The sequence below is a fragment of the Delphinus delphis genome, chromosome 1, assembly GCF_949987515.2.
Source record: "Delphinus delphis chromosome 1, mDelDel1.2, whole genome shotgun sequence".
NCBI lineage: Eukaryota > Metazoa > Chordata > Mammalia > Artiodactyla > Delphinidae > Delphinus > Delphinus delphis.
The window spans coordinates 39414152-39441832 of record NC_082683.1 but is presented as its reverse complement, the minus strand read 5'-3'; the positions used below and the strand labels follow the sequence as shown (position 1 = coordinate 39441832).

Here is a 27681-nt window from a genome sequence, read left to right as displayed (position 1 = left end):
CGGCCACAACAGTAAGAGGCCCACGTACCGCAAAAAAAAAAAAAAAAGAAGCCTTATGTAGATGGTTTGGGGGAAATAGCTGAGTTCGCATTAAGGGTCACTGGGAAGCAGTGAGGACTGCACAGCCATGTGAGGTGACACAGAACAAGAAAAGGTCAGTGGAGAAATGTGGAGGGGACAGCAGCAATAGGAGGTATTCATAGACTCAGATGTATTTAAACCCTCAAAACAAGAATTTTATTTGTATTCAATTATGATGAGTGATTAGCATAAAGTGATGACCCAAGGCAGCATTAAAGAGGGTCCCATAAGAGTAGGGACAGCCTGGACAGGAAGATAGAAAAAGGAAGGGATGTTCTCATGGATGACTTTCGCAATGGGACGAAGCTGTGGTTTTGTTCTAGACATCTGAGACTCAGCGTGTAAACTCCGACTGAAGGAGATTCCTCCCCACCACTGGTTCCCAAGCTCCCCAGCCAGCCAGCTGTAGTGCAAAGCCTACCAGGACTTTGGAGAATTACCAATTCAACGTTTCCTGTTACCAAGGCAACACCTGTTACTTTCTGGGTACAAAGTCACTTGGGATGCGGTCCTTGGTCCCTACCCCTTGGAGTGCTCAGTCTGGTCCAGGAGGCAAACCTCACAGCGCAGTGATCGGTGCTGCCGCAGAAGCAGGTCCAGAGGCTGTGCGAGCAGGAATGGGACTTTTTGATCCAGTGGTGGGCATCGGGCAGCTTCCTGGAGGAGGGACACCCAGGCAGGGTCATGGTGTTTTCCAGAGTAGCCAGATGCCTGGCAGGCAGAGGGAGGGGGCACAGGCGCAGCTGTGGGGCCTCCTAGGCTGTCTGTGCTGCCCCTCCGCAGGGCTTGCTCATAGCACCCAGCAGCCCGTCTTGATTCCTCTTGTCTCCAACAAGTCATGTCTTTCCAGCTGGCCTCTAAGTTCCTCGAGGCCCGGAGTCTTGGTGCATGTTTGGATGTGAGGGTAGGAAGAGGCAGATCTGAGTGGTGTCGAGGAGAGCTCCCTGCCCAAATGCCATCTGCCACCACGTTTACCCTCCACCCTGGTCCCTGGTCCCTCGCTCCTTCGGGTCTGACAGCCACCAGTGCGGAGCCACCAGTGAAAGTATAAGGCCTTGCTGGGGAGATGCTCGCTGGAAATAGGTGACCGGGGATTGGGAGCCAGAGAGTAAAGGAGGGAGAAAGGGGACAAGGAAGGGAAATGGGTGAGCAAAGATGCATGAGGATTTTGGCAACTTTCTTGCCACTCTTTTTCTTGTATCTTCCACTTTTTTGATCTCATGACACATGTAGAGTACAAGCTCCTGGACAGACTCACCAGAAGCCAGAAATAGTGTTTTTGAGGTAGGAGTGAAAGGTACTGTAGTGGACAAGAGTTGGAGTCAGGCGACCCAGTGCGAGTCGTGCTGTGTGGCCTGAGCAGACCCAGCGCCCTCTCCACGCCTCCTGGCTCCACCCTCCAGTGTACTGGCTGGATGGGGTGCTCTTTGGGGGTTCCTGCAGTCTCAGCCTCTGAGGGCTCATTGTGGACAGCGAGGTGGGAAGGGAGCCTGTCTCCGGCCGGCCAGGCCTGGCTGTGTTTAACCTGCCTTGGCTGATAACCAGGCCTGCAGAGTCACGCAAAATAGCCCCAGAGGAAGATGTTGACGGCCAGCAGGAGGACGGCGTTGATGTTGCAGACGCTTCTCCAGAGCGGCTCCTCCTCGATGCTGGTCAGTTTCTGCTCCAGCGCGGCCTTCTCCGCGGGGCTCAGCGCTTGCTCCGGAGCCCGCGAGAGCCCACACAGCCAGCCCCAGAGCAGCTGTCCCCAGGACCTGCGTGGGGCTGAGGGACAGAAGTCAGAGGGGAGGAAGGCAGGGGGGCCGGAAGGGCGAGCTTGGAGAAAGGAGATGAAGAGAGAGCAGGGCCGGGACAGAGATGGTGAAAAACCCAAGAAAGGAATGAGGCGCACGGAAGGGGGCAGAGGCAGGGGGAACAGTCAGCTTAGCCCGGGTGCAAGCTGCAGGCTGGGCGGTGAGCTGGGGTGCCACGCTGAACCCCCAAACCGTCCTCTAGCGGAAGCATCCCCGTGTGGCAGGGAGAGGGCTGTTAAGGGGCGAGGATAACGAACACAGTTCAACCCAGTTCGGAGCGCGTGCCCCGCCTGAGGACCGAGCGGCTCAGCACGAGGAAGCGCACTTCACAGTGATATAAACCAAATCCTCGCGCTCTGCTTTGTCAGTAATGAGGGCAATAGTTCAGCTCTCATCTGCCTTACTCGTTTAATAGCCATCTGGGAAGGGAGGAGGGGTGATATTTGGGGGACTCCCTTAGAGACCCCATCCCCAGTGACCCCCCAGATGGGGTCTTTGGGACCCATGACCTGGTGTCCATCCCCACTGCTCCCCCCATGTGCCCTCAGCTTACCTGCAGGCTGTTCCTGGCCGTGCCTGGGGTTCTCTGTCCCTCCGGCCCCTGTAGGACCCTCCCCAGATGGCACGTCCGCTGTCCCTGCTGTGCTCTCCCGCGCCTCCCTCTTCAGCTCAGAGTGAGGACCGTGCCGTGTCCACCACGTCAGGCGAGCGAGCTGGAGGAGAGCAAACAGCCTCGGCTCAGGGACCTTTGGAAGGAAGTCGGGCTGTAGAAAGAGAGGACACCCCTTCCCGGGAGGCCGGCAGAGCAGTGAGGAGAACAAGGAAGGAGCACAGGGGACGAGGCCTGCCTCTGAGGCCCGACTGCCCCGTCCTTGGAAAATCTGAACTCCCTGCACCTGTTCCATACAGGGCTCGTGCCGGGGGCCGAAAACACCGCGGGTCAGGCTGGGCCCCTGACCTCCCGCAGCTCACGGGCAGGGAGACGCAAGGCCGGACATAGGGAGGCAGGCGGCCCACAGCAGCAGCTCCCGAGGTCAGGCTGAGAAGCTGAGACTACGTGAAGCTAGTAGGCCGTGGAGAGTCACCGCACGCGGGAAGCAGAGGGAAGAGGCTCAGTTCTGGGCTTTAGGAAGATCTCTCAGAGTGAACTGATGAGATCCAGCCTGGAGACAGTTGCAAAAGTGGAACCAGAAACAATGAGCATTTGAGGTCACGGGGTGGGGGGCAGCCCCAAGGTTGAGGAGTGAGAGCTGCAGGCCGTGGTGACTGACTGGAGGCAGCCGCCGTGGCTCTCAGGGCTGCCCTGGACCTTCAGATGGGTAGCAGGGCCCCTCATGGAGCTCGAGCTGGCAGGAGGACGACTGGGCTTGGTGATGGCGGGAGTGAGACAGAGTGAGAGAGAAAGCCTGGGGGCGGGGGCGTGGTCATACACACACACACACACACACACACACACACACACACACACACACACAGAGCAGGAGCTTGAAGAGCCCGGAGGGCCTCACAGCGGAGACGTCCACGGATCCCTACGGAACAATGATATTTAAGGGGCAGGAAGAAAATCCCATGAAGATGACAGAGGAGCAGCCAGAAGGGTAGAAAAATATACAGTGAGCAGAAGAGAGGTCTCCAAGATGCAGGATGTGGGCAGTAGCGTCTGGTTCTCTTCAGAGTTCGCTTGAGATGAAGATGGAGAAGTGACCAGTAACAAGGTTGTTGGGAATGTTGGTGTGAGCAATGCTGGAGGGCACTGGGACACCAGGCCGACTCAGCGGGTCGAGGAGTAGATGAGGGGGAAGTGGAGGCTGGTGATGGACACCACTCTTCACAAAGTTTGCTGTTGAGGGTCAGAGAGGGAGAAAATTGTACCTGGAGGAGAACGGGAGCCAGGGAGGGGATTTTTAACTGGGAAGGACTTCAGTGTGGGAATGAGACAGCAGACAATGGGGACGCTGAAGGATCAAGCGGTGGGGGGAGACCATTTCAGGGGTGAGCCCCGGGGGAAGTCAGTCTCTTGGTTCACCTATGAATACACTGCTTGTTTGTAGGAATTCGTGACACTAAGGGTATAGGTCATTTTGCGAACTCTAAAGGTAAGGAGTGTTATTAATTATTTCCACCCGTGTTTCAAGGACCAACTTCTGGCATGGGCTCTCTTACGGGCTGAATACTGTTCCCCCCAAATTCATATGTTGAAATCCTACCCCCCACCCCCGCACTTCAGAGTGTAACTGTATTCGGAGAGAGGGTCTTTAAAGAGGTGATTAAGGTTGAATGAGGTCTGATGAGTGGGCCCTAAGGACACCAATATGACTGGTGCCCTTAGAAGAGGAGATTTGGACACAGACAGGCACAGGGGAAAGACCACGTGAAGACAGAGAGAAGACGGCCACCTATGAGCTAAGGAGAGAGGCCTCAGAGGAAGCAACCTGACCAACCCCTTGACTCCTGGCCTCCAGATCTGCGAGGAAATAAATTCCTGTCATTTAAGCCACTCACCCTGTTGTACTTTGTTATGGCAGCCTGAGCAAAGTAATACCCTTCTGCTCTAAAGAAAAAAGCTTTCAAAAGACTGAGCATCAGTGTCTGAGGACTGGTAAATCCATCGGCGTGGGAGCGGCGAGGGCTTCAAATCAAGCTCTTACTCTGCTAGACTGTTTCTTTTCTCATAAACCTGTTTTTCAAGGTCCAACTCAAGTGACATTGCCGGGGACCCTCCCCCTCCCCCCAGGGGTGACTACCTCTCCTCTGCCCTCCGCTGCACCCTTTGAGCTTGGGCCTTCTGTACCTTCTCTTGGGAGAGTAACTGTTGGTGTTGTGGTCTTCCTCCCCCACTCCCCATCCCTGCTCCCCACGGGCAGTTGCTGGCAGGGCCCATTCATCTTTGTAAGCCCAGTACAGTGCCTGGCACAGAGTAGGTGCCCGCTGAGTAATTTTCCAATTGAATGAATTACTTTTCACTTGGGAATTAACAGCCCAAGGAGCTCACCGTCCCCAGCCATCTGTGATCTCAACTCAGTGGAGTAAGAGTCGATGGTGGAAGTCCAGGCACTGTGGGTAGGGGAACATTTGGGGGCGGCCTTGTTCTGAACACTCCACTTGCCTTTTCCTCAGGTATGGGGGTTGTGCAGAGGCTGACAGTGACGATGACGATGGCCGTGAGCCCACAGAGGAGGAGCGCAAAGTAGAGGTAGTGGAAGTCTTTCAGCACGGCCGGCCTCGGGTCTGCCTCCCCACAGGCTGGGGCTGGGTACGAGAACTCCAGGGTCATGCGCAGAAGCCCCACCACCAGGCCAAATATGAGGCCCCAAAAGGCTCCCTGCGGAGAGAGGGCAGTCCAGGGGTGGGATCCAGCGGGGAAGCCCCAGGAAGCTAAAAGCCACGGTTTGGTTTGTCCCGCGTTTGCAAGTCTGCCTGAGTAAGTTCCCCATGAATGCCGAGGCTTTGTCTTAACCTAAAGGCAGGCAGAGCAGTTTATTGGAAAAGGTCAGACTAGGCTCCGCTGCAGAACAATGACTGAAGCAGTGACTCGACCTCACTCACATGCAGTGATAAGCAAATTAATAAGTACTAAGGGTAGGTGCTTAATATTCAACTAGAATGGAATTTGCTTTTGTAATCAGCAGGGAAAGCCAGGATCTTCCTCCCCAGCTTTCTGTTATCAGAAATCAGAAATCAGAATTAGAACTCCTCCTTTTTTATTTTTAAAGGAAAGCTCTGGCACGTCCTGTATCTTCTCTGTAGCACTGTTGGACCCTAACCTCTACCTGTTCCCCAAGTATAAGAAGGCTTATATTTTCAAAAATTCTGGAATGAATAGAAACCTCCAGAATTCAACCGATTTCTGCCGTGCACTCTAGTTATCAGCAGGGGGACTCGAGCTCTGCAAACAGTAGACCCAGCAGAGGCCTGGCTTAACTACTCCACTGGGGGAGGGGCTTCTATGATCGCCCTTATGATGACCCTGGGCTCTCACGTGGCCCCTGTACAATCACGTCCATGATGCTCCTTACCTCCCCCAGGTACAGCCAGCAATTTGGGCTTGTCTTTTCTAGGCTAACCTGGGGAGTGACCAGGGTTACCCTCCTGGTACCTCCCAGGGTCTGTTACATTTCCGTGCAGTTTCACAAGTGGCACATGTGCAGGCACCCCTGTAAGCTCACACTTTGTTTCCTCATCCTCTTTGCTGTTATTTTGCCGACGTGTAGAGAGCCCTGCCGTGTTAGAGAGCTTCCCGTCTGCTTGCTTTTACACACACTGTTCCTCATGTCGGGAAGACTCTTTCCTCTCCCATTAATCCTTCAAATCTCAGCTCACAAGTCCCTTTGTGACCTCCCCTCCCAGGCGTCCCATAGGTTATGTGTTCCTGCTCTTTGCTCTCATGGCAGCTATCATACTTTGCTCTTATTGCATATCGAAACCTCTTTCCTCCCGCTGGCCCAGTGATGGCAGACCTATGTGAACTTTGTAAACCATTGCATCCCTGGAGCCTCCCTAGTGGGATTGATTCATGTTTGCTGAGTGAATGAATAAATCTAGACCCGATGCTATGGCTGGGGAGACGGAAGCCTGGAGGGGGCAGTCCAGGTTATGGACAGACTAGCTCTCCTGACCCTCTGGTGTTCTGGGAGAGACAGGTGCACTGCTGCACTCACAGGCTCTGTGACCCTCTTGCAGAAGATGGCCAGCAGGAAGAGGGCAGTGATGGGTGGGGCCAGGTAGCTGGTGACAGACTGGATGTAGTCGAAGAGCTGCCCGCTGTTGGAGCTTTGGATGATGGGGACCCAGAGGATGCTGACGACGACGAGCAACACCACAAACACTCTGCCAGGAGAGAACAGGGCACGTGAAGAGCGCTCGGAGCGGCATTGCAGTGGGGCAGGTGAAGGTGATGTACGGGAACCAGGAAGGGAGAAAGGAGGGGAACGCGTGGTTGCTGAATCAGAGAAGACAGGATCACAAAGGCAAAGATTCCAGAAAGTCAGACTCTTAAAATCCCAGAATATCAGAATTACAGAATCCAAAAAAACCCAAATTTTAAAAATCCCTTTGAAAGCGTGTAGCCCATCTGCTTTTGGGAAGAAATCCATTCCTTTCCCCTTCACCACCCACCTGAGTAAATGGCCCCTGGTTGAAAAACTTTTCTTGGGTGTGTTGGGTGCAATGATGCATATTGCCAGGAGATGGTGCCCAAACCTCACTGACTGATGCCATCAGGTGCAGTAAGACTTGGCAGGTGAGCAAAGAGATAAAAGGATTCTGCACACCTGTCCTCTTCTCTCCTTTCCCTCCCATTTTCTCTCTCTCAGGCCACACTAGAGCAGCAGCTAAACTGCAGGAGCTACCTGCCGTTCACTCCCCTCTTAGCCCCCACCTCTTTGTACAATCTGTCCTGCGCTCAGATCCTTTGATGGTCAGTCCCTGTGCATAGGGCTGGGATGCACAGAGGAGCGGACCGTAGGGACCCATGGCAGCCGTGGGCAGAAGGCATCGTGATGGAAGGAACAGTGAATGCAAAGGCAGGGAGACGGAAAAGAGCAAGTTATCGAAACTCAAGTAGAGAATGAACACGTTAGTCCAGAAACCTGAGTTACAGAGCCTTAGATTATGAAGCAAAGATTTCAGAAAGGGCCTCTTAACTTTGTGCAAACTATAAATGCCCAACCCAGGGAGAAAAAGAGAAAACAGCCACCAAGTTATATTTTGAAAAGGCATAAAATGAATACCTATGAGATAAAGTTCAAATTTCAGCTGAGCGTTCAAAGCCCTGCATCCTTTGGAGACAACCTTCCTATGAACACCTCCATCGATGTGGGCCCCTCACTGCATTACATGTTTCTGACTTTCTCATTAAACTGTGTGCACCCTCAGGGCAGGACCATATAAGTCGCCCCTGTGTCAGCAGCACAAAGGTATGATGTAGGACGCGTGCTCGGGGTGAGACTGAAGGAGTCTTTCTGTTATCCGGGGATGACATCCAGAGCTGGTCTGGAAGACACTGGGGGCGAGCTGCTTGCTAACGTCTTTCCATCTATACAGTTCATCTTTCATTGAGTCAATGCTTTGTCAGCTTCTCTCATTTACCCTCTTGATCAGTTCCAAGATAAAATTGAACAGGCAGGGAAGAGATTTTTCTTCTCCTTATTCTGGAGGGAGGGGAGTGGTCCAGAGCTGGGGAGGAACTCACCTGAGGTCCTGTAGAAAGTTGGCGCTAGGAACCAGGGGCTCTGACTGCCAGTGCAGGGCCCAGACCCAGCCGCATCTCCTTCGGGTAACCCAGGGCAGGGAGGAGAGGGGAGAGGGGTTTTGCCTACAGGGAGGGGGTGCTCCGGAAGGATGGGCCAGCGCACCTGCCCACCACCATCAGCTCCTGCTCTGTTGCCTGTCTGCGGAAGTGCTGCCACACGTCAATGGCAAACAGGGTACTGCTGCTGTTGAAGATGGAGGTGAGTGAGCTCATGAGGGCGGCCATGATCACTGCGATCATCAGGCCCCGCAGACCTGGGGAGAGATGAGGTCTCTGCGGACAGCTGGCCCGTGAAGGCCAGCTCTGCCAGCAACCGTGGAGGCTGCCAGCATCCAGCAGAAGCACGAGTTTAGGGGCGGGAAAGGGATGGGGACGGTGTTGAATGAGGTGCCCAACCAGGAATCCTGGAGACCCATAGCGCTAGCGGCCGGGCTCTGGCCACACACTACCTCTGCCGCCCCCTGTGGCCTTGGCCGAGTCATCTGTCCTCCCTGAGCCTCAGTTTCCTCATCTGACTATTAAGGGATGTGAGACTAGCTGATCTTTAAGGTTCTCTGCAGACTGGACATCTCGGTCTGGGTTTTAAACGTTGTAGACACTTGGTTAGTGGGCCCTGGTCGGGAGGAGGGTGACTATTAATTATTGAGTGTTTTTTTTCAGTGTTTTGAACCTTTTTCAATGATGCTATGATACCAGACTAAAGCCCCAGCTTGGGAGGCAGAATCCCTGGAACTTTTTGAAGGTTTTATTTTAATTAATTAATTATTTATTTTAATTTTTAATACAAATTTTAAAGGTTACTTTCCATTTTCAGTTACTACAACACGTTGGCCATATTCCCCATTTTCTACAGTACATCCTTGAGCCTATCTTACACCCAATAATTTGTGCCTCTCAGTCCCCCACCCCAATGTCCTCCCCCTCCAGGAACCACTAGTTCCTTCCCTATATCTGAGTCTGCTTCTTTTTTTGTAATATTCACTAGTTTGTTGGGTTTTTTAGAGTCCACATATGAGTGATATTATATAGTATTTGTCTTTCTCTGTCTGGCTTATTTCATTTAACGTAATGCCCTCCAAGTCCATCCACGTTGCTGCAAATAGCAAAATTTCATTCTTTTTATGGCTGAGTAATATTCCATTGTGTATATATACACCATCTTTATTCATTCATCTGTTGACGGACACTTAGGTTACTTCCATATCTTGGCAATTATAAATAGTGCTGCTATAAACATTGGGGTGCCTGTATCTTTTTGAATTAGTGTTTTTGGGGTTTTTTTTATATCTATACTCACAGGAGTGGCATTGCTGGGTCTTATGGTAGTTATACTTTTAGTTTTTTGAGAAACCTCCGTACTGTTTTCCACAGGCAGAAGCCATGGGTTTGTTTCCTGGTTCTGCAATGAACTAGCTGTGTGATCTTTGGACTAGTTCTGACCCTTTCTGGGCCTGTTTCCAACCTGTAACAAGGGAGGGTGGGGCCCACTGGTATCTCAAGTCTCTATGAGTCTGATGAGGAAGCATCTAGAAACACAACTCCCTGGCCAGCCCCACCTCAGTCCTCTTTCCCCTCAGTCCAAATATTTAACCGCCTCCTGCACGCCTCCCTGGGTGACTCCAAGTGTCCCAGATCTAGGCCAGCATCTTCCTCTGGGCCCCTGCTTCTTCCTTTGGTTAATGATATGATATGCTCAAGTTATTCTGGACCCTTCCTCTGCCTCCCTCCTACCCCACCTCCCTCAGCCAGTCCCTCTCTGGCTGCTCTGTCCTAACTGGGCCTCCACCACCATCTCCACTATTTCTTTGATTCATTTCTTGTTCCACTGGAGGGAGGGAATAACTCAATTTCCCTCCATAAACCTGCCTTTCTTTCTATGTCCCCAGTCTCAATATCATTGTAAACTCAAGACCTGCAAGCCCTGTTTGGACCCCTCTGTCTTTCTTGTCCCTCAAACACAATCAGTCATCAAGTCCTGCCAATTCTATCTCACAAATATCACCTAAACCCTTTCTGTCCATCCCTAAAGACACTGACCTGGTCCAAGCCACCACTACTGCCTTGACCACTGAAAATCCCTCAGGACCTATCTCCCTGCCTCCCCTTAAGCTGAGCTCTCCGTGCAGAGTGATCCTTCTGAAGCACACATCCAGTCATGCACGCTGGCCTGAAACCCCCAGTGACCCTCCACTGCCCTCAGAGTAAAGGTCACGCTGCACAGTGGGGCGTGGCCACCAAGTCCTCCCCACGAAGGTGGTCTTCATTCCTGCTGCATCTGAGCCCACACTGGCGACTTTCAGTTCAGACTTGACACTCTCTCATACCTGGGCCTTTGCACATACGGGCCCTCATCCCTGGAACGACATTTCCCACGCCCCTCCGCCTTTGTCTGCCTGAGATGCTCCCCGGCACTCAGCTCCATTTCCTCTCCTCTGGGAAATCTTCCTCCACATTCCTCCAAAGTGGGTCAGGTGCCTCCTTAGGGCTCCCTCAGCCCCACCGTGTCCCCACACTGGTTCCACTGTATTGTGCCTTCTGCTTGGGTACCCTGCAGACTGCACTGAGCTCGAGAGCAGGGGCCTGCCTTTTATCTCTGTATGTCCAGAGCCAGGGCACAGAGTAGTGCCCTACAGATGCTTGTGAAAAGTGTGTGTGTGTGTGTGTGTGTGTGTGTGTGTGTGTGTGTGTGTGTGTGTATTAGGAACGGGGGTGCGGAGGTGAATGTTTTCATTTTCTCTTCCCATCTACGACCATCCTCATGCGATCCCTCTTGGGCAGTGGGGGTGGGATGAGGCTGGAAACCTGGTGTGCAGCGTGGTGTGGGGGGATGGGACTTACCCATGGGCATGAGAGCCATGACCAGCTTGGGGTAGGCAATGTTGGAACATCCCACGCGGGCCCCGCAGATTCTTTGGCAGATGTCAGGGTCCACGCAGCCCACTTCATCTGCAGAAGAAGTGATGGCAGTCAGAGCTAAACCATCCCGTGCCTTCTCTGGCTGGCCCAGTACCTGCTTTCTGACCCCATAGGAAAGTGTTCACTGGTGAGTGGAGGGAGTCAGCGTCTAGAGGGTCAAAGGGCAGGTGGAGGTTGGGTCCTGGGATTTCGGAATGTCTGGTAGACTTCTCAACCACGTACTACCCTGCAAAACCTGATAGACCCCTCTGGGTTTTAGGCCTTATATCTTAATAAAAGGCAAATATCCTTGCAAGGGACCATGAATGCCTCAATTGGTCTTTCCCTTATAGAGAGAAAGCAGGATGTTAAAATGACATTCAGGTACAAATTTCTTCTACTGATACACATACTGTATGTTTGGCCCACAAAGCCTAACGAACTTACTATGTGTTCTTTTTTTTAATATAAATTTATTTATTTATTTATCTTTGGCTGCGTTTGGTCTTCGTTGCTGCGTGCAGGCTTTCTTTTTAGTTGTGGGTGAGCAGGGGCTAATCTTCGTTGCGGTGCGTGAGCTTCTCATTGTGGTGGCTTCTCCTGTTGCAGAGCACGGGCTCTAGGCGCGTGGGCTTCAGTAGTTGTGGCACGCGGGCTCAGTAGCTGTGGCTCACGGGCTCAGTAATTGTGGCGCACGGGCTTAGTTGCTCGGTGGCATGTGGGATCTTCCCAGACCAGGGCTCGAACCCGTGTCCCCTGCATTGGCAGGCAGATTCTTAACCACTGCGCAGCCAGGGAAGCCCTTACTATGTGTTCTTCATAGAAAGTGTGTGGCCCTTGCTCTGGGCCAACTTTGCCCGGAGGGAGACTAGCTCTTACCTGGGTACAGGGCCCGGCTGATCATGCCAGGCATGACGATAAAGAACATGGGAAGGATCTTCAGGTAGCCCCCCAGCACGGAGCCCCCCTTGGCGTGGGACAGACTCTTGGCGGAGAGAGACCTCTGTACAATGACCTGAAAAGACAGCAGCGCAGGAGCGCCAGTCGGGCCTGCTCGGGTTCCGCTCGGCTCCTGCGAGCCCCAGCGTGGGGACGGTGCCCCATACCTGTTCCCGAACCGGTCCCAGCCCTCTGTGCATCCACATGCCCAGTTTGCCCGCAGGAGCCACCCCAGTTTGTGGTGGGCTGGGCCAAGCTTGGTCAGGGCATCACCTGGTCGGTGCACCAGCACCACGTGGCCAGCACCGTGAGCCCGAAAATGAGGCCTGGCCAAGGGATGTCCCCGCTCACAGGGTCCCGGAGCATGTGGAAGGCGTCGGGCCGGGGGAGGTGACAGGTGGTGTTGGGGACTGTGACATTAGGGATGGCCTGCCTGTACCTCTGCTCCAGGCCTGGGTACCAGCCCACCTCTTGAAAGCCTGCAGGGAGAGACCACTGTGAGTGAAACAGCCCTGAGGCCCCACTGGGTCTGTCACATGCCCCAGCTCGCTGGATCCCAGTCGTGTGTGGGACCCCTGAGCTCGGAACTCGTATGGGACTTGGGAATAAGAGACGGAGTGGCACTCAGGCTCAAGACCCCTGTTGTGGAGTAGAGAGAATCCTGCTCTTGGGGTGCCCTGGCCTGGAGCCGGGACATGGCTCTGTGCTCTGCAAAGTTCTGATCAGACCGTGGTGGTGACAGCCAGAGAGAGATCAGAGAGGAGTTGACAGGGGAGGGTGGGATGTATTCAGGACTCTTCCTTACCCAGAAACATGAGGACCAGGGCTCCCCCCACCATGATCACCGTCTGCAGGGTGTCTGTGTAGATCACGGCCGTGAGGCCCCCTGGGGACCCAAGGAGAGGGTTCATCAGCACCAGCAGGGGGTTCCTCTCAGGGTGCCCGCCCTGTGCTGGGCCGCACTGGGGAGACCAGAGAACACATGGAGCCCTCAGCGGATGGACTCTGGCCACTGCCTTCCCCGCCCCTCGTGCTCCGTGGGCCCGCCCAGAAGGCGGAGGCTGGTACAGCCACAGGCCCTCAGGTCCCTCTCCTTCTGTCCCCACGGCCTCTGGCTGTTGTTTGGTAATATCCCAAGTCTTTTCCTTTCCTGCGCTGTTAGCTCCACCGGGAGGCCTGCCTCCCTCCCCACCCCAATGCCCATTTAAGCTCCCCCATCTTCCCAGGCCCCCTCAGCCAGGAGGAAGTCTGCCGGAGCCTGTGTCCCGCGAGCCCAGGCCTCTGTGAGGGGCTCTGCAGGAGACGGGAGAAGGCATGCTTGTGGCTCTTGTCTGGAGCAGCCTGTGGTGACTCTAGTCCGGGTCACAGTCCCCTGACCTCCACCCTATTCCCTGCTGTCGGTCTTCCTCTGTATCTCCTTCCCTGGCTCTCTCTCGGGATGGCTCTGTTTCCTCCTGTTTCTGCCCTTCCTGTCTCCCCTTTTCTCTTTCCCACGTGCACAGTGTCTGTGATGCCTGATTCTGCATCTCTGTCTGCCTCTCTCTTTGTTCCCTCCAGTTTCTCTTTCTCACTCTCCCGGTCAGTTTTCACTCTGTTCCTCCCTGGACCTCTGTGTCCCTGTCATCCGGCGCTTCCCTCTCCACCTGTCCCTGTCTCTGCTCCTGGCACCTGCACCCGACGTGACCTCCCTTCGGCCCTACCTGTGATGGTATAGACGGCCGTCACCACCAGCAGGATCACAGTGGAGAGGTAAAGGTTCCAGCCCAAGGCCATCTGGATGAAGAGGGCTCCAGAGAAGATGTCAGTCTGCAGAGACAGCGACCCAGGAGTCCAGGTCACCCAAGGCCCTCTGTGTGGTCACCAGTGTACGTCACCTTCCTGCTCAGCAATACCAGATGCTGTCGGCCCTCAAGGTGCGATGAAGATGAGCCTTACGTGCCGTGCTCAGGAGGATGGGCTTGGCCTACAAACCCTGAGGCGCCGTGGAGACTGTGAAGCAGAGGAGCACCGCGGACAGCTCTGAGCCTGAGAACCGTGTGATCCGGCAGCACTGCCAAGGGCATGTGCTGGCGGGGAAGGGGTGAAGTGGCACACTGAGGAAGTGAGACAGGAGCTGGGGTCGGGGGGTGGGGGAAGAGGCCACTGGGGGAGAAGGTGGGAACCTAGGGGCTCCCTGACGGCTCCCTGAAGGAGCACCGGCCCACTCAGCTGCCAGATGGGCCCGCGGCTGACCTGACGGGCAGGCGCCCCAGTGCAGACGACACAGGTCCTGGATACCCACATGTTTGGGTTTATTGGGGGACGTGGGGTCGCAGCCTTTGCCTGAGCTGATTTAGGGTTATTTACAAGCATTGATGGAACAAGAGGCTGTAATGTTTCCAGCCCTGGACCTGGCTAACCCGAATGATTCAGTTCCCTTCAGGACATGCTTGCTGGTCCCTTTATATGAGTGTTTTGTGACCCATGACAAGGGCTACTACGTGACAAAGCCTCAGGAGGCCTCAGCTGGGCCACAGAACCCAAACGTTAGTTCCAGCCCCAGAGCTAGTGCTCTGTGTGGACCTGGGCAAATCTTTTGACCTGGGTTTGTCTTCTGAGTTTAGGTCAACAGAGGAAGAATAGGTCCTTTCTAATGGTAACATTCTAGGCAATTAATGCTCCGTGCTGAATGAAGAATCAATTAATGGCAAGATAAATGAGTGAACGAATTCTAGATTGTGACTTCTTTGGATAGAGGGACTCTCATTCACTCAACAAACATTTATCATTCATCTCTAATTACCCTACTGCTGAGGGGGAGCATGTGAGGAAGGGGTGTGGATTTTTTTTGGGGGGGGGTACATGGGCCTCTCACTGTTGTGGCCTCTCCCGTTGCGGAACACAGGCTCCGGACGCACAGGCTCAGCGGCCATGGCTCACGGGCCCAGCCACTCCGCGGCATGTGGGATCTTCCCAGACCGGGGCACGAACCCGTGTCCCCCGCATCGGCAGGCGGACTCTCAACCACTGAGCCACCAGGGAAGCCCAGGGGTGTGGATTTATCCTCCTTTTCTATTATCCTTCCTCTTCTAACCATCCATGCATTCATCCATCCAGCAACAAGCTATGCCCTCTCCTAAGCATTTTCAGAGAGACGTGATGGCCACACGGGAGCAGGTACTCACTGAAATCTTGGTGAAGATGTAGAGGATGAGAGAAAGGACAGACATATACACCTGGATCCTCTGGCCCCCGAATCGCTTCTTCAGGTACTGCGGCATTGTGACCACCCCGGCTGCGATGTACACGGGGACGAAGATCCAGCCGAGGGCCAGAAGCAGCCAGGTTGCCTGGGAGAGTGGGGAGAAAAAGGGATCCACGTCCTAGATGCAGATGGAGAGGTGGTCTGTGCAGAGGAGAGCCCTGGGCGGGGAGGTAAGGGGCCACAGGCCTGATCTCAGTCCTGTGTGACCTCTGATGAGGTCCTCCAGGCTTTGGTTTCCTCATCTGTAAAATGGGTGCATCTTCCCCAAGCACCTCTGAGGTTCCTCTTAGCACTAAGGCTGGGGATGGGGTGGGGTGGGGTGGGTTAAGACCCCCTTTATCCATGAGAATCCTCCAGGCCAACTTCCTTACATTCCACTCAAAGCCACCCACAGCAAGGCCTCCAGCGGCCCCTGTCCCAGCCAGGCCGATGAACAAACCGCTGCCCACATTGCTGGACATCAGAGATGCTCCGATCTGCAAGGCACAAGTGGGGCCAAGGGTCAGAGGTCAGCTTTCATTTGAATCGATCTGTAGTCAGGACTGTGGGCTTCAGGATCCGGGAAAGAGGCAGAGAGAGAGCAGAACCTGAACTCAGGGAACGTGAGATCAGAGGGAGGAGATGCAGTGGGGGAGCAATGAGAAGAGGAATGGAACTGCGTTTATTAGGCCCTTACTGTATGCCAGGCAACATGCTAGGCATTTTATAGGCACTAATACACTTAATCTCCACAAGTATTTGGAGGGATGGGTATTCATCTTTCCACTTTACAAAGGAAGGAGTTAATGTTAGGAGAAATGAAGTCACTGGCTCCAGGCCACCCAGTGAGGGAGAGGCAAAGTGGGAAAGAAGAAAAGCCATGGGAAGCAGGGTCCATGTAGGGAGGATAAAGCTCTGCTCTGGGGCCATGGATCTAAGGGCCTCCAGAGAGAAGGAAGCTGAAGGGAGAAGGGGAGTCCCCCACGAGAGGGATGGGGGAGGCCCTCTGCCACCCGGTTCCGGCAGGTCCCAGGGCAGGGCCAGGCAGTGGGAGGAGCCACGGGGTTGAGCACAGCCCAGGCCACCCCCCCAGTTAATTTTTCTCCAGGAGGCAGCCAGCTACTCTGAGGCAACAGGAGGCAATGCCAGTTAGATAGATGATGTCCACAGTCACAGCCGTCAGTACTTGAACGGCATGGCCAAGTGCCTGCTTCCGTTCTAAATATATTAACGCACCAACTCCTCACGACAACCCCACGAGGAGAGTTCTGCCATTATCCCCATTCACCTCGGGGAAACTGAGGCACAGGCAAATAACTCGCTCAAGTTCCAGAACTGATAAGTGAGAGTCGAAATGAGGATTGCGACTCTGGCCATCTGCCTCCTGTAATCACTGCTTGATGGGTGCTAGGTCTTAGTAAGCGTTCATTAGTGTCATCTGGTGTTGTTAGATGGGAGCCGGAGGGGAAGAGCCAGTCTTGTTCCCTGTGTCACCTTAATAAAATTGTGGGGCTGGGCAGTAGAAAGTGAGAAGAAGGGAAAGCGCCGGGACATTCAGACAAGAGGCAGCGCAGTGCAAAGGCACAGAGATAACAATAGGCCTGATGTTCCCGCGGACTTTCAGCCACCCCTCCGCCCCCGCGTGCACACAACACGTGCACACACACACTCCCTCCCTCTCTTAGGGGGTCCTGGGGATGCTGCAGGCTGGGCTGGATCACTCAGTCACAGCAGAGAGCACTGGGCCTCCTACTGTGGAAGAACAGGCTCCCCAGGCTGCTCTCGAGGACCCTGCCCAGGGCTCCCAGTGCATCAAGGACCCATCAACAAGGCCGGCAGGGGACCCCACGGGACCCTCTGAGACGGGGATGCTGCTGCGCCTTCTGCCATCAGCCCCCAACCATGCTCCCCTCGGGCCACAGGGAGGGGACTGAGGCACCTCTCAGGACTGGCTGAGTAGGGAAGCGCGCAAAGCTATTGGACGATCATCACAGGCGCCAGACGCACACGTCCCAGCGGGGCAGTGGGACTGAGAGTCCCTCACCCGCAGCTGGTTCTGCCCTGGCCTTGGGCTGAAGCTGCTCTCAGTGTAGGCGGCTCAGCTCACAGCCCCGTCCCCCTGGCGAGGGCACCGCCACGTCCTCTCTCCCACGTGCACAGGCCCACGTCCTGCTCTGTCACCATCTCTGGGGCACCCCCTCCTGCTCGGAGGCCTCGGGTTTCCTCACACCCCAGAGCTCTGCTCTCCGCAGGACTGACCGTCCAGGCCGGCCCCCTACTGGTTCTCCTGGATGGACCCGAGGAGACCTGACCTGTCCCAGTTCTGTGCCTCCCAATGACTCGTTTCCAGGGCTGTGATTCGGGGGTGGGGTGGGGGGACCAGATGATCAGAAAGGCCTCTGGGGGGTTTTCATTCTTCTGATGAGGGCTGTCTGATGGCACCAGCGACCCTGTCCCCATCCCTGTGAGCTGCCAGGCCCACAGCCCCCTGCATCCCGGGGGAGTCTGCCATGCTCCTTTTTTTTTTTTTTTTTTTTGCGGTACACGGGCCTCTCACTGTTGTGGCCTCTCCCGTTGCGGAGCACAGGCTCCGGACGCGCAGGCTCAGCGGCCATGGCTCACGGGCCTAGTCGCTCCACGGCATGTGGGATCTTCCCGGACCGGGGCACGAACCCGTGTCCCCTGCATTGGCAGGCGGACTCTCAACCACTGCGCCACCAGAGAAGCCCTGTCATGCTCCTTTTCTCCTCACCTCTCCTTGTCCCAGACACCTGAACCTTCCAGAGAACCCTGCAGGCTTCCTGGGTTCCTCTGCTCTTTGGTGAGTCTGTCGCCAGCAGTGGGCAGCGAGGGTGGCGAGAACAAAGACAGGGATGTGCAGAGGGCCGGTGGTGTGTGGGTGCGTGTGCGTGTGCACTCACACGCCACGTGTGAGGTGTGCGTGCCTGGGCTTGTGCCAGCTTCAGTGGCCCCTGGGGCTGAGGACTCCGCTGTTAGTTTGGAAGCAGGCCTCACCTCCCTCCGTCCTATTTCAGGAAGAGGAAGTTAGCTTTGAGGACCAAAAGGAACAAGTGGGGAGGCCTGATGGGAGGAACTGGGGTTCAAAGGACCAGTTCCTGTGGGGGGTGGGATTTTGCCTCTAGGATTTCCCTCACTTAACTGCTCTTTAGTATTTATGTGTCACTTTCCCAAGAAAACCTTTCCTAATCCCACTTCCACTGTCTGGAGGCTAGAGGCCTCCCCCAGACATTCGCAGGCCCCATGTTGCCCTCCAGCTCCGCAGCCATCAGGCTGTTTAGGAGTCTGTCTGCCCCACCCAGCCTTGAGCTCCTCTGGGACGGGAACACTCTGCGTGGGCTCTGTAGGTCCAGTGTCCAGCGTGGGACCCACACTTAGGAGGCGCCCAGGGCACGCAGGTCCCAGCTGAGGGTTTGCAAGGTCTCTCAGGTTGCCTGGTGCCTCTGGACCAGAGAGAAGGAGCCCAGAGCCAGGAACCGCCTTGGGGGCTGTAGCCTTGGTCCAGGCAGGAGTAGGTGAGGTGGGAGCTGGGAGGTGGGGGGAGGGGCGGGAGGAGGGTCGACTCACTGGCCACCAGCTTATGGACCTTCCCGCCAGGAAGTAGCCGCCAATGGTCCCTCGGCTGGCACGGATGGACGACTGGAAAGGAAATGGCAAGAGTGAGGATTTCCCGAGCCTCCCCTAGGCTCTGCCCTCTGCCCCAGATTCCCTGCCCCTCGAGGCAGGCACTGTGGGAACACAGAGGGTGGGAACTGCGGCTGAAGCGTTCGCCATCTTTACGCTACGTGGCTTTGGGGGCGTCAGCTCCCCTCTCTGGGCCTCCCTGCTCATCACCCAGGGCTGGTGTGAAGAACAAAGGCGCTAATGGGGTGTGTGTGTGTGTGTGTGTGTGTGTGTGTGTGCGTGTGCGTGAAATGCCCTCATGAATGCACGGTGCTGTTCATGTGCACAGGTTATTGCCATTGTGCACTCTTGTGTCCCATCCTGCTCCCCCGTCCCTGTCCAAACGTAGCTTCAGGAAATGAGTTGGGGTCTCATCCGCAGGCTACCGTGGCAGGGAGACTGCCTTGTCCCCTCCGCCCAGCCGGACTCCCACTCGGGGGACTGGGAGGTTGCAAAGCACTCAGTCCCCAGACAGAGGCAGGACTCTTCTGGGGGCGTCTCCTGCTCCGGCCTGATGTCAGACCGCACCACTGAGGTCCACCCATGACCCTGGCGCAAACCCCCTCCTGCACTGGGAGGTGGTCAGTAGTGGCCTATTTGAGGAATTACTCTGAAGACTGAAAGGGGGTGGGGGATGAAAGAACTTTCTCTCGGATGCAGGGGGTGAGTACAGGGCAGCCGGTTAAAGCCCTTATTGGATGCTGAAGCCAGGCATCTGATTGGGTCTGCAGACAAGAGAAATACCTGAAGGAGGGGAAGGGAGAGGGAAGTTGAAAGAAGCTTCTCTTCCCCCAAGAGAAAGCGACAGGTTAGTCACTAGGGCATGACTGGTGTGCAGGGCTTGCTGCTCGTCAAGACTTTGCTTGGACTTTCCTGTGCCACCCCTGGTCCTTGGGGAGGACAGATGAACAGAAATAATTTACGTTACAGGTGGGGAAATGGAGGTCGTCTAATGGGAAGCAACTTGTCCAAAGTCACAGGGGAGTTTCTGCTTTTCATGGCTGTCCACCTCCCGGGAGCCAGCGAGCCTCTGTTTGCCCATCTCTTCCTCACACACCCTGGGAAGCAGGGACAGTTCATCCCACTTTACGGATGGGGAGACTGAGGCCAGAGATGGTTCTTGACCTTGCCACAGCCTCATAAGTGACCACCTGGGGCTCCAGTCACTCTCTGCCTCACAGTGGAGTCTAGAGGCGCTGGCGTTTCCCTCGAATGCTGCAGAGATAACGGCGGTCATTTACTGCTGCAGGCTGTGTGCTGGGCGCTGTGCCAGACCCTTAAATGTGTCACGCTCCTAAATGGTCAGGGTCACTTTACCTCATAGACCTTTATACTCTCATTGTCCAGATAAGAAAACTTAGGCTCCGTATGTTCCCAGGGCCATGCGGCCCTACCTGTTGGAGTTGACATCTGAACTCAGAGCTCCCCGACCTCCCAGCCTGGCGCCCGTCCAGGGCATTGAGGCTCTGGTGAGCAGTGGAGAACAGAAGCATGTTGGGATCTGCCTGGCGCAGCCCAGCTCCTTTAGAAAGCACGGCTCCTTGCCAAGGCACCGTCTGGCGGAAGGTGTGGTGGGTCCAGGAGTCAAGCATTCGCATAGCTGGGGATGCTGGCATGTGGAAGAGGGCAGGAATGGGATGCGGGGAGGCCAGGGATGCGTGGGGCCAAAGGAGCAGATGCACAGGGACAGGGAGTCGGGCGGGAGATGGGGGCTCGCTGTGTGAGCTCTGGCAGGTCACACCCCTCTCTGGGCCTCAGTTGCCCATCTCTAAAAGGGAGGGGTTGGAGAGGATGATCCCTTAAGGTCCTTTCACATCAGCCCCTGTGCTTCCTGGACACGCCTTCCTTCTGCCCACCCCTGCCCCCAGCTCCATGACCAGCCATCGAAGAGAGCCTGCCTTTGCCTCCCCTGCCCACCCCCAACCTCCGAGCTACTCACCCAGATCCCCACGCCAATGACAAAGACAAAGTAGACGACCAGGACCGCGATGTCGTAGGCATGCAGGCTGCCTCCAGGACCCGGAGCTGAGCGTGGAACTGTCGCAGTGCTGGCCCCATTTCCCGAAGCTCCAGGCCCCATTGCTGCCAGCTCCGCGCTCATCTACTAGTCAGTCACCACCAGGCTGGACTTTGAGGCACTCCTGGTTTCATTCCTTTCCTTTAATGATTAAACAGCCCTAAGCGCCACTGGCCAATGAGAAAGCTCTGAGCCCCATTGGCACATAAAGTCCTGGCCCGCCTTTTCCCCTTACTGCCAGCTCCGTCTTCTGCAGGCGTCCCTCCGTTTCCCGGACCCCACTACACACACAGTTGCACACTCACACACACATGCACATGTACACGTGCACGCGTGCACGCTCCCATCCCGGAGAGGAGCAGGAACAGGAGGGAGAGAAGAAGGAAAGGAACAGAGTCCTGGCAGCCTGGACTGGGAGGGACTTCAGAGTCAAGGCGCTCGAGCTCCTGCTTGTGTGGAGGAGAGACTGAGGCCCAGGGAGGAGAGGGATGCAGGGAAGTAAAGCAGAGCTGGGCCTGGAGTTGGGGTTTCTTTTTTTTTTTTTTTTTTTTTTTGCGGTACGCGGGCCTCTCACTGTTGTGGCCTCTCCCGTTGCGGAGCACAGGCTCCGGACGCGCAGGCTCAACGGCCATGGCTCACGGGCCCAGCTGCTCCGCGGCATGCGGGATCTTCCCGGACCGGGGCACGAACCCGCGTCCCCTGCACTGACAGGCAGACTCTCAACCACTGCGCCACCAGGGAAGCCCGGGACATTTTCTGTCTCAGTTTTGGCTGAGGTCGTATGGGTGAGGATAATATAACAGATGCCTAGTACCCTTACCCCAATTCTAAAAGTGAGTCAGGACACTCAGGGAGCCATGCCACAGAGGCCGTGGCAATGGCTAAGCCTAGGGCCCCTGCTGCCCCAGCTGACCCCGTAGGTATTGAACACTCGCCCTGAAATCGCAACTTGCCTGGCTGCTCTCGGCCAGTGACTGAGCCCAGCTGACGCAGTGCATGCCCTTTCCTGCAGGGCATGTGGCTCACATAACGGGCATTTTTGGCTGGAGGACACTCCTTGGACCAGCTGAAACTTTCTTAGAACTGCACTAGAGCCCCGTGACAATTGCTTTGCAAAAAGTTGTCAGAGTGACCTGGCGACCCCTCTTCTTCCCCATCTGTGAGGAGGCAGCAGCCCCTTCCACCCTCTAGTGAAGCCAAGAGAGAAGAGTGTCAGTGGGTCTATGGCAGAATTTTATGTGTGTCCAAGGGCCTGATGACTTAAGGAAAACAATGGTCTAGGCTGGGGACATCTCAAAAGGGGGAGTGGCACCAGCAGAGGGTTAGGCCAAGGTCCGGAGCATGGAAGCTGGACAGCACCTGTCGGGAGGCTGCACAGAGGGTCCCTGCTCCAGCACACGAGACTAGGGTGTTTAAGGCCCTTGCCCTTCCTGCTGCTGCTGGGGGGCCACTGACCAAGAGATCATTTCTTGCCTCCCCTCCTCTCCTCTGGCTGCTCCTTGCTGCCTTTCCTGGTGCCCAGGCTGGGGGCCATGTGCTCCCCTTCACAGCACTGACCACACTGGGCTGTTCCTGGCTGTGTCCGCAGCTAGGGCGGCAGTGGCTCTGAGGGGTCCCTGTGAGCTAAGACCCCGAGCAGCCTGGAGGCTCCCCGAGGATTCGGGGAAAGGACCACGGGAGGGTGGTGAGCGCCTGACATCGGCTGTCTTCTCTGCAGACGTCACTTTTATGAGGAACCAGAGCTCAATCCAAGAGCAAGCAGCAGAGCCCGAGTGGCACAAGGCAGCAGTGGCGCAGAGGAAACAGGTGTGGCCCGGGAGTCGGAGAGCTCTGCTTCTGCCGCCAGCACGTTGGTGACCCCTAATGCATGGGTGCACGTGGCACACATCACTGCGAGCGCCTTTCCTCACCTGTGAAACGAGAGGTCTGGAATCGCTTGTAATGACCTTGGAGCGCTAAAGTGCTACAAAGGAAATTATTGACCTGGTCTCCTCTAGCCTTTCGGTTCTAAGAGTCCTGGGGGAAGTGGGATCCAGTTGGAGCTGTGACTGAAAAGTGAGAGAACAGTGAGGGCTCGGGTCCATAGCTTTAGGCCAGGCACCCCTGGACCCCGCCCGGCCCTGGTACTCATGAGTTGTGCTCTCAGCCTCCGTGTCCTTGTATGTGGAGAGGGGATGACGAAGTTCACCTCGCAGAGGCATCCTGAGGTATAAAGCCTGAGGAGTGTGTGCAAGGCACAGAGCCCTCGCCGGCGCAGGGCTGCTCTGTCTCGGGCGCTGTTGCTGGCACTGTGCTCTGTGTGGCGAGATGGCTCTGTGGGACTCTGCCCTGGTGTTCACCTAGAGCGGACAGGCCCCTGGAGATGTCCTTGGTCCTGACAAATTCCAGAGCCCCAAGAGGCCCCAAGTGGGGCCGGGGGGTGGCTTCATGCCTGAGCCACTGCCACCCACCTTGTCACGTCCTCCTATGAAAGCAAAGCCTGCAGCCACCCAAGCAAGGCTCTGGAGCTCTCACCGGGGAGCGGCCGGATCTTGCTGGGGAGAGACTAAACAGGCGGCGAGTTCTCTGCCGCCTCACGCGAGAAACAGGCCAAGGAGATTCAAAGGATCCTGGGATTAGCAACTGGAGGCAGAGCCTGGGACCTGGGCTCATGCTCCTTCCACCGGCCCGTCCCCGCCCCCGCCATGTCCTTTTCTGGATTCTGGGTTACTTGGTACCCACGGTTGCCTGTCCCCCCTCCATTATAACTGCTACCAACTGTGCTATAATTGCTTGTCTGTTCCCCCTGCTAGTGGGGGCCTCCTGGAAAGCAGGGGCTTTACCGGGTTCACCTCTGTCTCTAGCACATGGCACAGGGCCTGGCACACCGTAGATCCTCATTACATTTTCGTCAAATAAACGAATGAATGCATATTACATCAGTTTCTTCCTTTCCCATGCAAGCTCTTCATAAACTCAAAACCATGCCAGTTGTCACTAGCCACACCACATATATCAGCTAGGGTTAAGTTTGGCTGTGATATACATGCAGCTTAAAAGTTGCTTAAATAAGAAAGTTTTTTTCACGTTCATGTCTAGAGATACACAAAACAGGACCGGTAAGGTGGTTCATAATTTTTTAAGAGACCTCAACTCCTTTTTTCTTGCTGTTCTACCATCTTCCATCTCATTGGGTAAAATGGAATTCCAGCCGTTGCCTCTGTATTCCAGCCGTTGCCTCTGTATTCCAGCCATTGCCTCTATATTCCAGCCATTGTCTCTATATTCCAGTGAACATTTCCTGGAAATGGCACACAACACTTCTGCTAATATCCTGTTGCCCAGAACTTAGTCATGTGATCACACCTAGCTACAGGGAAAGACAGGAAATGCTATCATTATTTGGGGTGGCCTGTGTCCTGTCAAGATTCTGGCTTTTTTACTCATTAACAGAGAAGGATGGGTGCTGGGGGGACATTAGGAGTCCCAGCCGTGCCACACTCTATAGTCTAAATGGCGCACCCTTCTCTTACTATCTTCACCTACTAGCCCTGCGTGGTACTTGGGAATAAGAGGCATCATCCCCACTTCACGAGTGAAGGAACAGAGGCTCTGAGAAGCAAGTTTTCCCAGGCCACAGAGTGAGTTATGGCAGGGCTGAGATGGGCACCCAAGGTTGCCAGCTACAAGGTTAGTGCTCTTTCCTCTTCGTCATCTTGCCCCAGGGCTTCTTGGAAATGGTAGAGCTTGGGCTCCTTCCTCACAATTCCCTCAAGAAGCATCCAGCAGACACCTGCTGCGTGTGCAGAAAGCACCGGATACTCAGAGAGAAACCAGCTCCAATCCCTCTTGAGGACCTCATGGTCTGTCTTTACACAAGTCTTAGAATATAGTGTGATGACTGGAGGGTTGTAGCACAGACAGCTCTCTGACCCCAGAGCCCGGGAAGCCAGTCCTTCAAGGTGTGCGACGTTCCATTTCAGGTTCCTTCAGTCTCCAATTTTCTGTCTGGAACCAGAGATGGGGTTAGAGAATTCGGGCTGAGTTCAAACCTCAGACAAAGGACACTGGTGTTTATGTTTGATGGGATGTGGTAGCACAGCTAAAAGTGTAGGCTCTGAGATCAGAAAGCGTTACTTCTCTTTTCATGGAAAGCAAGTTACAGTCCTATTTTTCATGTGAGAAAACTGAGGCTCAGCGAGTTCCAGTCTCTGTCCGAGGCAAGTGTGTGTCGGAGCGAGACTTGCGCGCAGTCTCCTGGTGTCTGAGCTGGACCTCCTCCTGCACGGGGCTTTGGGAGGCCACCAGAACACTCCCACTGCTCCAAACCCTGGCTGGGGCCCACTACCTGCCAGGCTGGACCAGGCCCCCCACCTGGATTTTATTCTGCAGCCAGAAGGCTGATCACCTGTAAGGAGCTGTCGGCATCGTGTCTCAACAACTGGAGAGAGGGAGTCTCACCGAGGGAGAGATTTGCCCCTTGGAAGGTGTGTGATGCTTGCTCTGTTAGACTCCACTGCGTGAAGCCAAGACTCTGCTCTGGTGAGTCTGTGGCATTCATCCCTCCTCTCCTTCTCTGCAGGAATTATCTCTGGAAGTTTACCCACTTCTGTAGGGCTCCTGGCTCCTCTGTATCCTGATGGCGGCAAATGGGGTGGGAAAAAAAAATTGCCTTTGTATCATGCAGCAAATGGAGGTACACCATATGTCAGTGGCCTCACCGAGCCTGTTAGGTTTCAGGCAAACCATCCGGCTTGTGTTAGGGTGGCTTTCTAAGCAGTCACTGACCCCAATTAGGCATTGATCAATAATGATCAATAAATGATCAATCAATCGATCATCAATTAGTTTTTGTTTTTTAAACATATTTATTTATTTATTTAATTTTGGCTGCATTGGGCCTTCATTGCTGCACGCGGGCTTTTCTCTAGTTGCGGTGAGCGGGGGCTACTCTTCGTTGTGGTGCACGGGCTTCTCATCGAGGTGGCTTCTCTTGTTGCGGGTTTCAGTAGTTGTGGCTCACGGGCTCTAGAGCGCAGGCTCAGTAGTTGTGGCGCACAGGCTTAGTTGCTCCGCGGCATGTGGGATCTTCCCGGACCAGGGCTCGAACACCTGTCCCCTGCACTGGCAGGCGGATTCTTAACCACTGCGCCACCTGGGAAGTCCGTCAATTAGATTTAAATTATCAGCATTCACCAAATTTATACTGTCTATCCAACCCTGTGCTTGGCCTGTGACTGGCAGAAATAAAGGGGAGCCTGGATGCCTTCCTTTAAGGGAATTCAGCTGAGAGGTTAGAGGTGCAAACAGAGAAAAGAATGAGGGACTTGAAGTAAGACAGAGGTAGGTTTGAATGACAACACTTCAGCTTATTAACTGTGTGACTGTAGACAAGTGCTCAGGGTACCTGGCTTGCTTGTTGTGAATATTAAAGGAGAGAATAGAAAACACTTTGCTCACTACTGGGTCCATGGGAAATGCTCTGTTGGTGGTTAAGTGTCAAAAGCAGGATGAATGCACACAACTATAACTATTTAAATTGAGATAGGAATTCAGAGAAGGGAGATATTCATGTGGAATTATCTTTTAAGGCCTAGACTTGTAGAGCAGGTAATTTGGACCCTGGCGGGTCTGGGACTGGGGCCCTGAAAGATCATACTTTTCAGAATGTGCAGTACAATGGATGGCCACAGGGGGAAGACATAGGACAAATTTTAGCATCTTCCATTTCACCGTCCCTCTGGGCAGAGAATCCAGTAGGTGACTATCCTTTCTTCACTCCCTCCACACCCATGTTATAATCAGAGCTAAACTTCCACACACAATATCTGTAGATAGATGAGGGAGTCACGGGGCTTTTCAATTGCAGTAATATGTCAAAAGTTCTCTGAGACATTGCTGGCACATAGGAGCCAGTGTGTCAGAAAAGTCTTTCAATCTTGCTCTGATTTTTTTTTTTCACATTCTCTGATCAAGTCTCCCAACATATCTCTGAAATATGCAAATATCTATAGTTTTCTGTATCTCTCTGAAACTTTTGGGACACCAACTATCTCACTGAAATATTCTGAAACTCCTTGAAATGCTGACTTTCTATAAATCTCTAAAATTATAAATCTCTATGTGGAGGTCTTTTTCTGATCCTCTCTACCCTTTGACAGCACACATTCTCTCTGAATCTCAGAGACTCTCAGTCCATCTTTCTACAACAGCTTATCTTTTTTTTTTTTTTTTTTTTTGCGGTACGCGGGCCTCTCACTGTTGTGGCCTCTCTCGTTGCGGAGCACAGGCTCCGGACGCGCAGGCCCAGCGGCCATGGCTCACGAGCCCAGCTGCTCCGTGGCATGTGGGATTTTCCCGGACCGGGGCACGAACCCGTGTCCCCTGCATCGGCAGGCGGACTCTCAACCACCGCGCCACCAGGGAAGCCCCAGCTTGTTATCAGTTTGCAAGTGGATATTGGACAAAGACAGGTGCTATCTGTGCTAAACTCCAGGAATTTGCACCTCCTAGTTCCAGGCTGCAACTGTCTTGGTTCTGAAGAAGGTGGAGATCAGAGCCCTTCCCACAGGAAGTTTCAGCTAGAACTGGAGCCAGAGAAAAGAGCCAGGCATTTGGAGTCAGTCAAGCCTGGGTTTGATTCTCTAATCCTCATCTTACTGTGTGACCTTGGCAAATTGCTTTTCCCTCTCCAAGTCTGTCTTTTCTAATCTAGTTAAGATAATCCTGCAGCCTTCGAGACTGTTATGAGGACTAGAGGCTGTATGAGGTAGTCAAGTGTAAAATGCCTGGTGAACGCCCATGACTATCCTGACTTTAAGTG

General features: G+C 54.5%; 1 protein-coding gene across 2 annotated transcripts; it reads right to left on the bottom strand.

Moving 5' to 3' along the window:
• Window positions 1-227: 227 nt before the first annotated feature.
• SLC5A9 (solute carrier family 5 member 9) lies at window positions 228-20971 on the bottom strand. 2 transcript variants are annotated; one of them, XM_060021731.1, is made up of 14 exons: window positions 20802-20971; window positions 18767-18838; window positions 15574-15678; window positions 15123-15287; window positions 13659-13764; window positions 12764-12844; window positions 12232-12437; window positions 11899-12034; window positions 10963-11070; window positions 8228-8378; window positions 6533-6701; window positions 4981-5196; window positions 2428-2587; window positions 228-1845 (listed from the first exon to the last, which is right to left on the bottom strand). In XM_060021731.1, the coding sequence occupies exons 1-14, from the start codon at window positions 20961-20963 to the stop codon at window positions 1637-1639; spliced, it is 2046 nt and encodes a 681-aa protein (XP_059877714.1). In that variant the 5' UTR covers window positions 20964-20971; the 3' UTR covers window positions 228-1636. The 2 variants fall into 2 exon arrangements, with proteins under 2 accessions (XP_059877714.1, XP_059877723.1); XM_060021740.1 differs by lacking the exons at window positions 18767-18838; window positions 20802-20971 and adding an exon at window positions 17934-18584.
• Between the last annotated feature and the right edge of the window lie 6710 nt (window positions 20972-27681).

Excerpts from the sequence above, each read along its gene's own strand:
- SLC5A9 (XM_060021731.1), bottom strand. The coding sequence starts at position 20,963 with ATGAGCGCGGAGCTGGCAGCAATGGGGCCTGGAGCTTCGGGAAATGGG. Across the intron at positions 15,288-15,573 it reads TGGGTGGCTTTGAGTGGAAT|GCAACCTGGCTGCTTCTGGC; the intron begins GTAAGGAAGTTG and ends CCACTCTCCCAG. Across the intron at positions 12,845-13,658 it reads GGCCGTCTATACCATCACAG|GGGGCCTCACGGCCGTGATC; the intron begins GTAGGGCCGAAG and ends TTGGGTCCCCAG.